Raw genomic sequence first — 16,362 nt, 5'->3', positions numbered from 1 at the left:
GATTACGATGCACCATGCAAAATTCTATGCAGGTATGTAGATTAGAAGTTTGAAATCGAGTGGCGCCGCTAAACTAGACATGCACCGATGTTCGAGCCATAGACGAACGCCGGAATAAAAGGTAAGCAGACAAATGTATGATGCATATCACAGGGGTGGGAGTGCTGCGCCATTCTGCGCCCCGCTGCTTTTCATGCGCCAAACTACCCCCGAGGTCCGTACCACTCTGGTAACACTGCAAAAAGGGAGCCAAGAGCATCCATATCCGTATCCGCCCCACGATCAACCCGTCCACAAAGCTCTCTTCATATCCAACAAAATCCAAAGTCAGCCAATCCGACACAATTTGGTTTCTGTCTCTGTCTCTGGGTTCCCTTCGTATTACAATTTGGTTTATTTTCAGGTCGGTCAGGACGCCGGTCAGGCTCATTAGGCTTATCTCTGATGGGGTGCGCGGCAGCGGCACTTTTCCCTTTTGCGGTTCTTGTTGCCTTTGTCGTCTTTTAGGTGGTGCCGGCACACTGTGCAACGGTGAGCAAAAGCAACGATAGGCAAAAGTCACTGCTGACTTTTTTTTTTCTTCTTCTTGTTTTTTCTCAGAATCACGGGACGAGGGCCCATGTACATTTCAGAAAGAAACACGAAATTCAACGATGACATCTTCAAAATGATAGACTAATATGGTGACCTCACTTCGTTGCGCTGCCAACCTTGTGGAAAATAAACCGACGAGTGTGTGAACATCACTAAGAAAAGACTGGAATATTAGTGGGGAAGAAGTAATCCCAGAGCCCTCCACTAAAATCTACGGTAGATTAGTCCTGACCAGGACTCGCAGTTACGAGCTGCTGAGTCCGCCCGATACAAAGGGAATGGTCCCAAGATCATCATCATCATGCTTGCTGCACTTTATGCAGTATGGCCATATCGTGCACGCTGGTGGTTCGGCTGTCACGCGTCATGCAGCATCAAAGAAACACGCGGACAAAGCAAAGAAGCACAGACACCGAGAGTGGCGTTCTTCAAGTGCCGAAGCAAGGACCTGAACGCTTTTGAGGCCAGAGCTGACGTACAGGGAAGTACGTTAAAAGCAGACACTGTTTTCGTACTTTAGGTGATTGCGAACTCCGCCCCTTACACGTGGGGAGACGTCGCAACGGAGATTTTCCCGACCATGTTTCCCCCATTCAGTGCGGAAGGAAGAAACTTTCGTACGTCGTTTCCCAAACTACTACAAAGCATACAAAGAGCGCCTGTAACGAGAAGAAACGAAACAGAGAACGCGGACTGCTGAGGCTGCCCAAAATGTCCATTCAATGTCCAGTCACTGGTCAGCCAAGGCGGCAAGCCAAAGGACATGGTGACGGTAGAGAGCACAAGCGTTCTACTGAAGGACACGAACGCAAAATTTCCAGAGTTTCTCCAGCGCATTCAAGAGATTGAGAATAACACGCGGAGCAAGAAAAGGAGGGGATCAGACGAACGTTATACTCTCAGCGCTGCACGAGGAACATCAAACTATGGATAACTGTACCAATGTAAGCACTGCACATGGCACTCCTCAGGCAACAGTGAAAGTAAAACGTTCGTCTAATTGTGTATTGTGACTGCTTTCAGGCAGTGCTGAAAGTTTTATCCTGTACTAGTTTTCACCCGTTGTCAACTAATCAAGCCAGCTGGTCCAAAAAATATGTACTAGTTTTCACTAGTGTGTTTGTACGTTTTAGATAGTCATGCAGACTAGTCAACGAAATATGTGTTAGTTTTCACGAGTGTGTACGTTTTAACTAGTCATGCTAGCTAGTCTATAAAATTTTGTACACTGATATTTTAATGTTTACATTAAGAAAATGGTTAGCTTCTCATGATTCATGGTATATCTGGCAGTATATGACAATGTGCGGAGTCCAATTTTCAAGGAACCAGTCTGCGTTCCAGACGTTTCTGCTCCAAATTCCGGAATATGTGCTCCAAAATGTCATTTTTCCTGCTCCATATCTGCTCCAGAAGCAGATTTTTGCTGCTCCAATTGTAGCTCCAAAAGTCCTCACACCACTTCCACCCCTGATATCAGTCATCAGATGTTTATTACGGCCGCCTAACGGTGTGCATAACTGAAATACGTCTTGTCCCATGTTACATCACTTTCTGCCGGATATTGTTGTCTTTCTTAACATGTCTTAATGTCTCTCTTTCTGCCGGACAACTTTATTTCGAGATGATGAATGGGGAGCTTCATCGCCAAGGGGATACTCAACCCCATTGCTGGTGGTGAGGTAAATAATGAAATAATGAGCCCCTTCACAATAAGGATCGAAGTCCTATGGTGCACAGTTCTGTGTTGTAAGTTGCTCGTCAAACTCAATGAGATGTTGCCATCTGATCTTCAGTGGCGCGAGGAGCTGTTAGGCGAAAAGTAGCTGAGGCGCGTTTCTACGCTGCTACCGGCGTTCTAGCCAAGGGCGACAGTCTCTGATGGACTCATCATTCCCCAAAAACAATGGGATGTCGTCTTTGCGATAGTAAGCAGCACACAGTCACCAACTGGACCGTTCTTTCAGTGAAGGTAAGCGGGCCTCACAGAGAAGCGCATCGTTTGTCGTGCATCTGGGAAGAGCGAAGCCGAGTCGCAGAGCCCGTCCCTCTAAGATGCAGAGCTTGCTTAACTGCCAGCCAGGGAGAAGAAGGGGACACAGCCAAACTGTAAATACAGCGGACGTACAGTTTATAAACGTAAAGCTTAGCTGTTCTGCGCATACTAATTCGAGGGCTCATGGACGAAGGATGATGAGAGCTTTCGATGTCTTTGCGTTCAAGTAATTAATGTGGTGGGATGAGCTCACAGCGTCATCGTACCATACACCCAGATACTTCAGCTGACCTGACGGACAGACTTCAGCCCCACCCTTTAGTCGATAGAGTCCGCCTCATCTAACGGGAATGCGAGTACAGCAGACTCACGTGGAGAGATAGATCCAAGGTAACAAGTGCAGAGAAGGTGCCCCATCCCACGTAAGGCGAATCTGACTGTCAATGTTTGTATGAGCGAGCCAAATAGAGCAGTGACGACTACAACATATTTGATGCACGCTAAGAGTATCCCAGGATTTTGCGTGAAAACACAGTCGGCGATAAGCTCTACAGTCTTGCAGAGGGCAGATGAAGGGTCTGATATTGTCCAGCGTAAGACAATTTGAAGGAAGTTTCTTAGCAGTCACAATTCGCGCAACCTTCCAGGTTGGGGGATCCATGCATATTGGAGGCATGTATTTACGAGATTCAATAAGGCCGGCCGGTGTTTGATACATAGATGTTTCACAATGGAAAAAGAAATTCCGTCGTTGCCAGCAGGGCCTGCACCATAAGTTCCATTTTCACGGGACGATGGTGTGATGCTATTATATGGGGTGGTCGGTCCAAGCGACCATCACTGAACGTTGGGACGATGTCCAGGGTGTGTGCATAGATAAGGAACTTTCACACGTAACTCGTTGTATACTTACCTGACGAACTACCGGCAGCGCTCGATGCCTCATTTATGCATGCGAAATATACAAAAAATCATGGAAGGCATACTCAGCGTAAAAAAAAAATAATAATAATAAGAGAAAGAGACAGAGCGCGGAAACGTCGGCTTCCATGCATTAGGGCCAATTCTCACTCGGCGGCGCCCGACGCCACGTCGTGAGCGTGCATTTCCTCCGTCAGAGCGCACGATTTTCAGGAGGAGGAGGAGTGTCGTTGGGAGGAACCCGAGAGGTCTGCCTGCCTGATTAGGCGGCATGTTTCTCGGGAAGGGAAAGGTGGTGGAGAGGAGGAGAGGAAAGGGTGAAGTGGAAGACCGAGCGGAATCCGCTCGGGGGGAGGATAGCTGCGTCCATGGGCCGACTTCAGGGGAACTGTGCCGGCATACGCCTATTACACATCTGAGGGAAACCCAGGAAAAACCCCAGACGGCACAGCCGGCCCGCGGATTCGAACCGCGGACCTCCCAGTCTCCAAGCGCACGCGTTACCGCTGCGCCACGGGAGCTGGTGCACGATTTTCATGTTCGCACCACAGTGGCATTCCGTCGTCCAAAGCAGACGAGAAATCAGGAGGCGTGGCCTTTCTGTGTAACCTTATTGGTCGCCAGTATATCGCTCTCGGCAACTCTCGCCGACGTCGTGTAAGTTTTTTCGCTCAATGTCTCTCCTCTCCCAACGCCGGAAATGGGCGTCTGTTTCCGGCAACCGCTCACGACGTCGCGTCGGGCGTCGCCAAGTCAGGACTGGCCCTCAGGGCCAGTTCCCGTTTAAAAGCCCGTTTTACCGAAACGTGATTGCCACAAACGAACTAGAGAGTGCGAAGGTAGGATCGTTTGATGTCGCCCCTCACATGTTTGTGAGAAGAGCCGCGAGACTTTTCAGTGTTTCGACCACAGCGGTACGGAGGGCATTGAAGTCTCATTCCTGCTGTCCACACAAGATTCAGTTAGTCCACGCGATGAACGAGGAAGACTACACTGTTAAAACAGAACTTCACCACATTGCACGCTCCTAGCCAACCATCACACCGAATGATATCATTCGGTGCATGGATTTGTTGAAAATGGGAGGAGGCGCCTATCTGGGACAGATTATCTTGTCCCAGATAGGCGCCTCTCCCCTGTTTTGAACAAATCATGACACAGAATGATATCATTCGGTATGATGGTTGGCTAGGAACGTGCTATGTGGTGAAGTTCTGTTTTAACAGTGTACGCACGAAGTACACTTCTGCAACGGCCAACCCACTCCACCTTCAGTTTTTACTATTTAGTGATGAGGCGACGTTCCACTGAAACGGCCACGTGAGCAGACATAATTGCCGGTACTGGTCGCGAAAGAATTCCAACTTGGTTTTGGAACAGCCGGTGCAGTCCCCGAAGACGAGTCTCTTGCGGTCTGTGGCGGGATGGCATCGTTGGACCCTTTTTCTTCGATGGTACAGTGATGGGGCAGAATTACCTCACGATGCTGTAGAGGGAACTCCTGCCCGAATTAGTATCCCTTCACATGCAGGAGAAAGTTTGCATATTCATGCAGGATGGCGCACCTCCCCATTTTGCGACAGAGATCAGGGACTGGTTGACGGAGACATTCCCAGACATTCCTGGGAAGGTTGATGGAGCGAGGCTCCCCAACAATGCCTTGGCCTGCCAGGTCGCCAGACCTCACCCCCTGCATTTTTTTTTCTTTTTGTGGAGGGTATGTAAAATCAAAAGTGTACAGCACACACGTATCAAGCCTACGTCAGCTTAAGGCCAGAATGGAGGACGTTATCCGGTCACTTGACATTGAAATCCTGTCAAGGGTATTCGTCGAATACCGTGAACGCCTCCACAAATGCATCGGAACAAGAGGCCATCACATCGTGTGCTAGGCAGACCGCCCACAGGCGGTGCAAAAACAACGGCCCTTTTCGGGGCCGCCCAAAAGATATGCAGAGGCTGCGTCAACAAATAAAAAAAAAAGGAAAGAAAAGAAACGTCAATATTTTACGAAAATCACAACGCACTCTTCCTAAAAATGCACAGAGACCATAAGAGAACACTCAGTCATAGCATTTCTTGACACCTGTCATGCTACTAACATTTCCCGAGTTATTTGAGTTTCACTTGGAGGGGTCGATGTTTCAACAAATCTGGCTGATTGCTTTGGAAACTGCCGCCAAAATCAGAATTCGATGTTCTATCTTGCAACCTGACAGACTTCCGCGGTTACGAATTTCTCACAGCGGGAACGAGCTTCGCTGTGGAACTCCATTTCTGTTTCTGGATCGATCGCGCCCCTGCGGTTGTATACAACGCTCCTCAGACTGCCATGTTGCCCTATTCTAATGCATGGAAGCTAACGTTTTCGCGCTCTGCTTATTCTTTTACGCTTAGTAAGTCTTCCATGATTATTTTGAAGTTTTCGCACGCATAAATGAGTCGTCGTGCGCTACTGGAAGTTCGTCAGGTAAGTAGACAACGAGTTACGTGTGCAAATGCCACATAGGTCTATCTGCACACATTCTGTACTAGCGTGACACGACCAGGAATTGCGACACAGAAACAAGGCGTAAATGGTTTTAATACCAGTGTGTGCCTTCTCTAAAATGTGATGCTCGTTTACCAGTGTCAGGGCGCTGGCCACTTACCAGGGTCCTGTGCTGCTGCCTGTGTGTTGAGGGACGTATTTCGGCGTCGGAGGTCTGTTGGCGATGGTTCCAGCGCATGCGTAGCTCATGCCCATACCATAGGAATGCAGGTGTGTAGCCAGCCACGACGCTGTCCGAAGTGCGTATTGCTAATGCCACCTCAGGCAGCGTCTTGTCTAGTCACGGTGGGATGAACAGTAACCTGTAATACATTGCTTCACGGTTACGTTGTGGCGTTCACCCGTCTGGCCGGCAGGTCGATATGGGACTGTGTTTCGATGCCCCAATGTTGGAGTACCGCCTTCCAGAGTTTGCTGACAAAAGGTTGAAAGTAGAAATCGAGCAAGGCACTCCGTGTCGGCAGAATATACTTCAAACATCTTTTCAATGAAATTTTTCGAGGTTGGGGCACGTAAAGAGGGGAGTTCGGTGAATTTCGTGAACTTGTAAAGCACGACTATGATGTATTTGTTTTTCCTTGTCGTAATAGGCAATGGGCCAATAAGGTCGACACTTATAGCTCCTGCATGGGCCCTGTAGCCCAAGAACTGTCCATTAGCCCCCTTGGCTTTTTTCGACGAGGTTTGAAGGCTTGACACTGCTGGCATCCTCTCACGTAGCGTGATGTATCCGACCACATACCTAACCAGGTAAAATGGCCTTGAATGCGTTTCAAGGTTTTGAAGAATTCGACATGGCCGCTCAGGTGGTGATCATGCTCCATTTTCTGGACCAAATCCCTCAGCTGCAAGGGAGGCCAAGCCACACTTCGCTGGCCGACTATGTACATTAAAACACTGTTCGTTGCGATGTCACTGTCCTTCGCCAGGTCGGCCACTTTCTTCTTTTCTTTGGGGTTGTCATGTGGTACCCCACATTCGAGGCATCGTAACACCTGCTGCAAGTTTTGCACTGTCAGTGATGACGGATGTGTCAATGAGGTCAATGGATGCCGCGGCATCAAAGCAAACAGGGTGCTGGTGCTCCTCCATTTCAATTGGGAGCCAGTCCTCTGCTAAACTTTGCATGGCCGGTTCTTCGCTAGACGCAGAAAACCTAACGAGGGCATAAGCTGGCATGTTTTCTTGACCTCTACGGCGCTTAATTGTGCAATTAAACCCATGCAGTCGTAGCACCCACCGACAACTCTAATGTCTGTTCAGTTTTAAACATCCACGCCAAGGTTGCACGATAACAGTAGCACCTCAAAGGAGGTGAATTTCATATACGATCTGAACTTGTCTACTGCCCAAACCACAGCCACGCACTCCAATTCTTGCAACGTGTAGTTTTAGTTGTTCTCTGCTTCAGTAAAGGTCCTGCCGATAAATAACACTGGTGTGAGATGTCCATCCACATCTTGTAGCAGTACCCCTACAATGCCAAAGCCACTGGCGTCAGTTTTGAGTGACGAATGGTTTGTTTAGGTCTGGTGCCATAGTAGACCACTCTGATGTGGACATCAACAACAGCATTGAAGTGTAGTGTGCACATCAGGTGAACCCGGCACCACCGGAATCGCCCTGGTGTCGCACCAGACAATTTGATGTGAACATTACAAACACCACAAGAGCCTAGTGTTAACACCACAAAGCACCAGAATAATTCTTTTTCTTTTTTTATCTATTGATATGGTGATACTATTCATACTATAGCTCAGTGTTTCCCAAAGTGTGGTCCGCGGACCCCTGGGGGTCCGCGAGAGTGTCCGTGGGGGTCCGCGACCGCCTCTCACATTTCAGTGAGGATTTTCGTCCCCACAAACACGCGCTCGTACATGCCGCCCGACTTCCAATCAGCCAGACCTTCCAAAATTGCTACAAGCATGCTTCAACGGCTAGCTTCTAATTTCTGATAGAAAAGTCCTGCAATGCACGTTTGTCCGCGTCATACACATACAAACAACAAGAAGAAACCAGTCCAGAATCATTTCTGAAGCTGTATCGAAAGCACGCAGCAGCTGACGAGGTTGCTGGTTATGCACTGGCTGTGACGCTGTGGGGGGGGGGGGGGGGGGGGGGGGGGGGTCCGTGAATTGGTTCTCATCGCTTCCGGGGGTCCGTCACCGCCAAAAGTTTGGGAAACACTGCTATAGCTCACCATATTCATACTATTGTCATAGCACGTGTAGCAGTAATATGGTGGTCATAACCAGGAAGACGAAGTCTCTCACATTGTTCATGCGGCGTTTTGGCAATAAAATGAAAGCCACTCTGCAAACTCAAAAACTCTGCATTAACAATGTGAGATGCTTCGTCTTGCTGGCTATGACCACCGTAGAAAACACTCGTTCGGCACGCGTCAATGACTCCATGACATTTTCATGACATGACATGAAATGACATTTTCAATGACTCCAATTAACTTGATATAGGTCGATTTCATTTTATTCAGGCAGGGCCGTCCCCTTTGCCCCCCCCCCCCCCCCCACCGATTTCCTGCGTTACGTTTATAATTTAGCCCCACTTATGACATGAACATGGCCGCTGGTCACAAGCCAGGACCCAGGTTCCATTCTGAGTTTCTGACGTATTTCTGTTTACTCTGGTGCTCTCTATTCTGTCGTCTAAGGCTACCACTTCGACGTTTCAGTTCGCTTGCAGTGTCAAAACTGTTAAATCATAATGGTACCATTTAATTGGAAAATCATGTTTTGACTAGCAGCTGGAACCAAACGCATTTCCCTGCTGTGGAGTGCCAGTACGTACCACATTGCAGACACTATTCAGCGTGATATTTTAATTTAACTGGATAATTAATCAGAATTACTTTGTCAACACCATGCCATCAGGAACACTGTCATCAACATCGTCCCAAGGTGTACGCGTGCATATCATTCGAGAGTTGTGGAAGAACAGGACGATCGTAGAACGAGGATGACCACTTCAGGTGCGACTGGCAGGTGCTCTAAGCAGGCCCTGGTGGCCTCTAAAGAAGAGCACATCTGCGGTGTCTGCTCCTACCCGGCTGATGCTCTCGTTTCCCTTTGTGACTGCAAAGGTAAGGGGATAATATCCGCACTGCTCCAGTGAATGGGTTTCGCCTTTTGAACACCGAAACGTAATGCCATTAAGGACGATATCATTCGAGTCACTGAGGTTTCCAGGATCCAACCGGCGGCAGAGGATCATGCCCGCACCGCTTAGTGCGCGCCTGGAGAGGGGGGACCTGTCAAACCCGAACTGATCTAACCTCACTAAAGTGCGCAGAAATAACCCAACCCAACGATCCTACCTTTTGCAAGATGGCAACTTCCGAATCCGTTAGGCTTAGCATTGCCATGTTTGTGCTCATGCGTACAAGTTCTTCGGATGGTTTTGTTAAAGTGCATATAAAGAAGGTTCTAGACCACACAATTTTATAATTTTGATATTTTTAGATTCAGTATATGACCTTCTTTCACTTCTATGCAATATTTACCTTTCAAACGCTTTCACTGATTTTTAAAACCGAGTGGTCCCGATACGGTACTACACCGGTAACAAATCTCGACATACTCAATATTTTCTTACGGAAAATTCGGGTGGTCATTTCGTGGCAACTTTTTCCTGCCAGATCCCGAGCTGTGCAGTGCATGCGAGCAATCTCGCATGCAGAGGAAGGTCCAAGATTTTTCTGAGGGGGGCCACGCCTTGGACAGCATGCTATTTCACCACCAACGTCAATTGAAGTAACGACTGAATCTGAGAATGGCTGGGCATCCGGACTTGGTGCATTAAATGAGAATGACATTTACTTCACCTCCTAACAAATCATAATCTCGAATGACATCGTTCTCTCCCCTGATTTGTTGAAAACAGGTGCCGTATACGCCTTTTCTGCTACAATTACGTTCCGCATAATCGCCACAAAAAGGCGCATTCTGAGTAACGTTTCCCGACCAGAACATTCGGATAGCACGTTCTCAACCCTAAATACCATGGATGTTCAGATACGTGTGACTTTCGGATCACAATCTTAAAAATGAATTTCACCGCATAGCACGCTCCTAGCCTTCCCTAATCCTTATCTTCCCTGACTTGTTGAAAACGGGAGGCGTACGCCTTTTTTTTTACACTTATGCTGTTCATAATTGTCACAAAAAAAAAGGCGTACGCCTCCCGTTTTCAACAAATAAGGGAAGATAACGATATCATTCGAGATTATGCTTAGCAAGGAGCGGTGAAGTGCATGCACACGTTCCACAATGATGTTTATCTCCTGTTGTCGCAGGCTTTATCGGTGCCAACCATAAAACCTGCCTGGCCCGATGGCTGAAGGGGCGCAATGTCGATCGTTGCAACGTCTGCCAGGGAACATTCAAGACAGGCAAGAGTCCCAAGGTAAGCTAGAACTAAACCTCGTCCCAAAGAGTTCTAGCACCCGTCTCAAGATGTATCGCAACTGAACATAGCGGTACTAACGCGTTCCTGCACCAGTTCAGGAATGTTACTTTCCTGTGGCGCGATTCTTGTTGATGGCATTTGCGTGCAGTCCGATGGCGCTGCACTGCGGTTGGCTACACGAACAACCAACGCGAGCGAAACATTTCGTTGCACAAACAATGCGAATGAAGGCAGAAGTGCGACATGTATTTTACATACACCGCGCACTGGTTCGAAAGAGCTTGGGCGGCGTCGAGATTTGGTAACCGCTCTCATGTTGATGCTCGCTGCTTTACGCATTCAGCCGGATGGTTTACGTGGGAAGTTTACTTCACTTCGAAATCCCCGTTGCAAAATAGGCTACTGTAAATAAGCGTTATCTGACTATAAAAGTCACACTCGCCCGCGGGAAAATGCCAACAGGGAACTAGGACTAACATGGACATAAAGATGCAAATACCGAATTTGGACTCACCTGATAATAAACTAATATGCTGTTCCGTCGTGTACGCCCTAACAGCCGCTAAAATGTGGCAATCGTTCGCTAAAACGACTTGGCAAACAAGGACAAGGAGTTTATTTTCGCTCAGCCGGGCGGAGTAGCTTCAGACATCGAAGACCACTGAATTTGAGTGGTTAAATGGTGATATCGGATTTCTAAACAGGGCATATCATCTTAAGAAACAATAGAGCATTCTCATTGATTATCCTTGTTTCGCGACCGTGAATTTCGAAACCGGGAATATCGCGATCCTCCCTTACGAACTCAGTGCACAGCAGTCATTAATTCGACCAATGAACCTCTTTCACATACGCGTCGTACCCTAGCGGTTCTCCGGCGAACCACGCTCGGAGCGCGTCAAAAAACGTGGGTTGCGCAAAAGAACAAAACCGGTCCGGAGTGGGGCCGATGAGCTCGCGCCGTTCGTTAGGTGCCCCCACTGTTCCCACTTTTGTCGTCCCCATACTGCGCCATTCTAATGAAGACGGAGATAATCCTCTCCGGCGCCTCAAGGTCATGCACATGCTCATAAGCGTTTGTTCGTCGTGGTGAGGCCAGCCGCCGGCTCTAAAGCGAAACACACCTATCCGAAAATATTGTCGCTACTGGCGCAGCTGATCTAAATATCCCTAATTGGCTGCGAAATATACGTGTAAATACTTGGGTGTAGAGCCCTGCGCGGATGAGGTTTTTGGCATCCGCATCCGACCCGCATCCGCGCACACGTTATCCGCATCCGATCCGCATCCGCACCATACACAACCGTTTACATCCGCATCCGATCCGCTGAGCAAAACGCACCATCCGCATCCGATCCGCAAAAATCCGCACGTTTCGAAAGACGCATAAAGACCGCCGGAAGCATGTTGGTATAATTTCGGATGCCTCCATGCTGTCACGGAAGGACTCAGTCATGACGACTAGCAAAGGTAAACCTTTCAACAAACGCGATATGGAGAGTCTTCTGGAACGCGTGGAACGCTACCTCGTCGGCGCTCGCGCGGTTCGAGACGCCTGAATGCCTCCTCTCCCGTCTTGGCGCCGTGCATGGACAAAGGTGAACCAGAGCGTGCGCTCGCTGTCGGCTGTCGGCGCGCAAGACAAATAAATTGCGGGTTGAAAAATGACAGCACGCGGTATATCCGCATCCGATCCGCTACCGATCCGCTGCCTTCGTATCCACATCCGATCCGCATCCGACCTCGAGCCATCCGCATCCGAACCGCACACCGCAGAAAGTGCTAAATTTTCATCCGAATCCGCAAATATATTGCGGATATCCGCTTCCATCCGCGGATGGTGCAGGGCTCTACTTGGGTGCTCATTGGTCTCCTAGAACTGGGGCCAGTCTCCCTACGCGCTGATTGGGCGAGAGTCATTTGATTGAGGAGCGAGGATCCGGACGGTCGGTCGAGCGGAGGAGAAAGAACAAAAAAAGAGAGAAAAGAAAAACGACGCAGGAGTCATGTCCAGCCACGCTTTTTGAATGTTCCAGCCGGAGGGTTTTGAATGCTTTAGATTTAGATTGTGGCGAACTGCTAATGTGCAAACGGAATGACACGTCCAGCTGATCATCACAACAGCGGGAAGACGAACATGACAGGGAATCCCTGCACCTCCAAAGGACGCAGAAATCGTTCGTGAGGAAGTCTGCACTCTTTCCGATGTCCCGCAGGTGAACGGTAAGACAAGTTTGGTTACTTTTTGTTACCGAAGGAAGTAATGCAGGTCTATCGTGTTAAGTATATTACGTACAACATTTACGAGTCACTCTGTACGTTAGCGGCGTTTCATAGTGCAGTGCGTTGCCGTAACTTGTTCGTTTCGGATATGCCGCTAATCAAATTATGTGTGGTTATGCTAGTTGCCCCTCATGCACGTCGGAGCCGTTCATTCACTGTTATCTACGAACATTTGTGACAACGTGTGCTTTGGTATTCAAGTACGAAATCAACATCGATTGCCTATTCATAACAGTGATTTTCGTTCAGAGTTACGCACCATCAATATTGTTTTTGTTATATTTTTTAGTGCTTCCGGAGCCATCGGCAACAACGCCACACCTGGCCCAGCTGTTTTCGAAAACTGTACACCTGTACATTCAGGGTGCGCGAACTGCAATTGGCTTTTGAACTGCTCTTCGATGTCGAAGCACCTAAAGCTCCAGCGAAGCCTGTTACAAAACGTGAAAAGATATGTACTCTAACTTCTACGAAACAGTTCGCGAGGACAAATAAACTTGCTTTATCAGACACCGTCGCTTTTTGATTGTCTGCTTAGGGACAACACGAACGTTACTCTACAGCAAGCGCGGAAGCAAAACGGACGGAGCTGGACGGAGTAGGGGGGGGGGGGGGGGGGGCATACTGCCGGATGAAAGCCAAACTTACACGAGAACTTAAAGTACGACAGAAGCGGGGGAAAATAAGCTGCAAAGCTGTTTGCCTCATATTGCGATGTGTACAAAATTATTTACGTATATCAGTTGAAATGCCGCCATAATCGCGATATAAAATTCGGCCGCGGAGCGCTCTGAGCCCCTGGTGAGCGTCGCAACGACGCCACAGCAGACCACGGAAGTGACGCATGTTGTCTCTCCTGTTGGATTTACTGACTTTCATTTCGCGATTGTTTTGCGATCGGAAATTGATTTTCGCGACAAGAAAAATTGTACATGTTTGTGAAGTCTTTCCTGGCTGTGCTACAGCATGTTGCCGACTTCCTTTCGGCAACGCGAGGACATAGTGTTCCTTGCCTGAACGACACACGGATAGGCAGCACAAACACAGCGTCAAACATCGAGTGACGTTTATTACAAAGACAACACTACCGAGGCTGGCCCCCAAAATCCATCCGAAGGAAGATGACCTTATTCTCACTAGGGTTGAGTGTCTTGCTGCTTGCATTGCTGGCTGTCTTTTACCTTGCGTTCGGCCAGGATATGTTTCAGAACAACCGTGCTCTACCAGTCCGTGGTTGCTTCCGTGGCCGTATTGGCCATTGGCGACTCGATGCCTAACTTTTTTGATGACTGTCATATTTCAATTGTTTCCGAAAGACAGGAAACGTATTCTCGCCGCGAATCCGTCTATGCCTACTTGCAGACAGGTGAAACAGGACAAGTAGAGCGCAGACATATTGTTGACGAATGGTTCGAAACAGATTCAAAGATGCTCATTAGCCTTCGATTGTCAACGAAGTACATCAGGCTGAAAGAAGGTGCAGCCCCTTCTGTATTTTCACGAAAACAAATCTTTACCTCCACTTGGCGTTTCGGCGTACGTTTGATTCCCGCTACGGGGAAAGGACGGAGACGAAGAAGCATAGGTATGAACCAATTTCTCATCGGATGTATCGCCTTTAGTCTTCCACGAGATCTCCGAATCGAACATCTTGAGCCGTTGTTTGGAATTCGCCGTGTTTATCCCGTTCACCTGGCAGCCGCACATGGAGCTCGAGAGATATTTGACGTCACGCGCTCCTCAGATTTTCCCGCAATGCTTTGCGGCAACGGGTGCGCTCTATGGGCGTGTCGGGTGGGCGGCCCAGCGTGCTCGTAATCGTCAAAAATATGCCCATCCGTACAGCGTACTCGCAGAATACTAGTGTCACCACAATCCTACGTAAGATTTACACCTTGTTCGGACCATTTTTTACAATTGACAAATTTCGCTTCCGTTCTCCCTTAAGAAAGAAGACTGGAAGCGTTGGCGTAAGTTTTGTCAACACCTATCACCGTTTGACCCGGCCACAGAGATCTGGAGTACAATTCGAGCCCTGAAGGATGCGCCCCAACAAAAGAATCCTCTCGCGGCATTGGCTATCGTGAAGGGTGTAGACGAAAACACGCTATACACTCTTAACTCCGTACCCTTTAGTAAAGGGTAAAAAATCGCAATATTTTACCCTCTATTTCAGAAGCTACCAGGTACCCTCTGAGCGACCCCTTTTATAAAAGTTACAAGGAAACCCACTAATTAGAGGTTACGGCCTTCAATCCAGCACCTGCCCGTAAAGGGTACGCCAACGCGCGGCTTTTTATACACTCTAAATCGTTTCACACCTTTAAATGTGTAAAATAGGTGTACTAACAAAGATCACACCCCTTCCACACCCTACAACTTTGTTTTGGAAGTTCCTGAGGGTGTAACGATGGTGTACTACACCCTCAGGTGAAATATGGTCATAAGTGTGTCGCCTGGGTGTATAAAGGGAGTATGTTTATTTTCCTTCACATGAACAAAAGTAAATATATACAACAACAGGGAACGGGAAATTACATTACAAAAGTGTATGGCGTGGATTTACAACACGTCTACCATCAGGTAATATATGCAGATTTAGAAGATCTGTTGAGATAGTGCTTAAATTTCTTAAAACATGTTGCTCCTCATTGCAAGACAGAACAAATACATGACAGTGCTCATCATACTCAACTGCAGTTAATATTTGTATGAGAAAAATGGTATCAGAGTTAATAACATATATGCCTGCAATCTCAACGAACACGGGTAAGTCCTCCTCGGAAGGTTCTTTTGCAACAACACAGCCAACAGGAAATGCGTTATCATTACCAACTGCACTTTTCACACAGACTATCGATTCTGCGTGAATATCAGAGTCATGAATGTAACTATGAATTGCTTCTGGGGAATGTTGAAGTAGTATCTCCTTGGAACCATCAGTAGATGTGGCATTTCTGATGAAGGGTTGCCACCACACATACATTTGATAAAATGTATGTCTTCTTGCTAATGAAAGGGTTACGTTCTTAAAATTTCGAGTTTTTCTAGCAACATCTTTAAAATGCTAGTGTTTCCCTTCGAAACGCACACACCATAGAGCTAGGAGAGCACCAAACATCCTGATGAGTCGTGGTTAATGAACAATGTAATGCTTTTTACGGGGTTAGATATTTGTGGGTACCACACTGCAAATCCTTGAAGAAACGAATAGATGCAACGTTCTAAGTAATTAACATGCACATGGGGGGAGGTGCCTGCTCATGAGAAGGTCTACAATTTCACGAAATGCTATATACAGCTGCCATGCCATACATGATTGTCTGTTTGTCGGTTGTGCATGTTAACATACATTTAATCACCTTGATGTGCATACATATATGGACCTCAGTGTGATTATATGCAATATGCTGGTAATTGTGAATACACAGTTACCAGCATATTGCCACGAACCCAGCAGTTTTATTCAGCGTTACACCGTTTACACCCCAATTACCATGAGGGTGTTAAAATACACCTTAAAAGGTGTGCGCCATGAACATTTTGATTTACACCCTTTAAGGTGTAAAACGATTTAGAGTGTACAGGATGT

General features: G+C 47.7%; 1 protein-coding gene across 1 annotated transcript in view; it reads left to right on the top strand.

Moving 5' to 3' along the window:
- The first annotated feature begins 8,929 nt into the window (after window positions 1–8,929).
- The window catches only part of LOC135401115 (uncharacterized), a 39,388-nt gene continuing 31,955 nt past the window's right edge, over window positions 8,930–16,362 (top strand). Inside the window, exons 1-2 of the mRNA XM_064633315.1 lie at window positions 8,930–9,162; window positions 10,375–10,484. Of these exons, the coding sequence (XP_064489385.1) occupies window positions 9,039–9,162; window positions 10,375–10,484 (234 nt within the window). The 5' untranslated portion in view covers window positions 8,930–9,038. The remainder of the gene's footprint in view (window positions 9,163–10,374; window positions 10,485–16,362) is intronic.

The sequence above is a fragment of the Ornithodoros turicata genome, chromosome 1, assembly GCF_037126465.1.
Source record: "Ornithodoros turicata isolate Travis chromosome 1, ASM3712646v1, whole genome shotgun sequence".
NCBI lineage: Eukaryota > Metazoa > Arthropoda > Arachnida > Ixodida > Argasidae > Ornithodoros > Ornithodoros turicata.
This window is presented reverse-complemented; position numbering and strand designations above follow the sequence as displayed.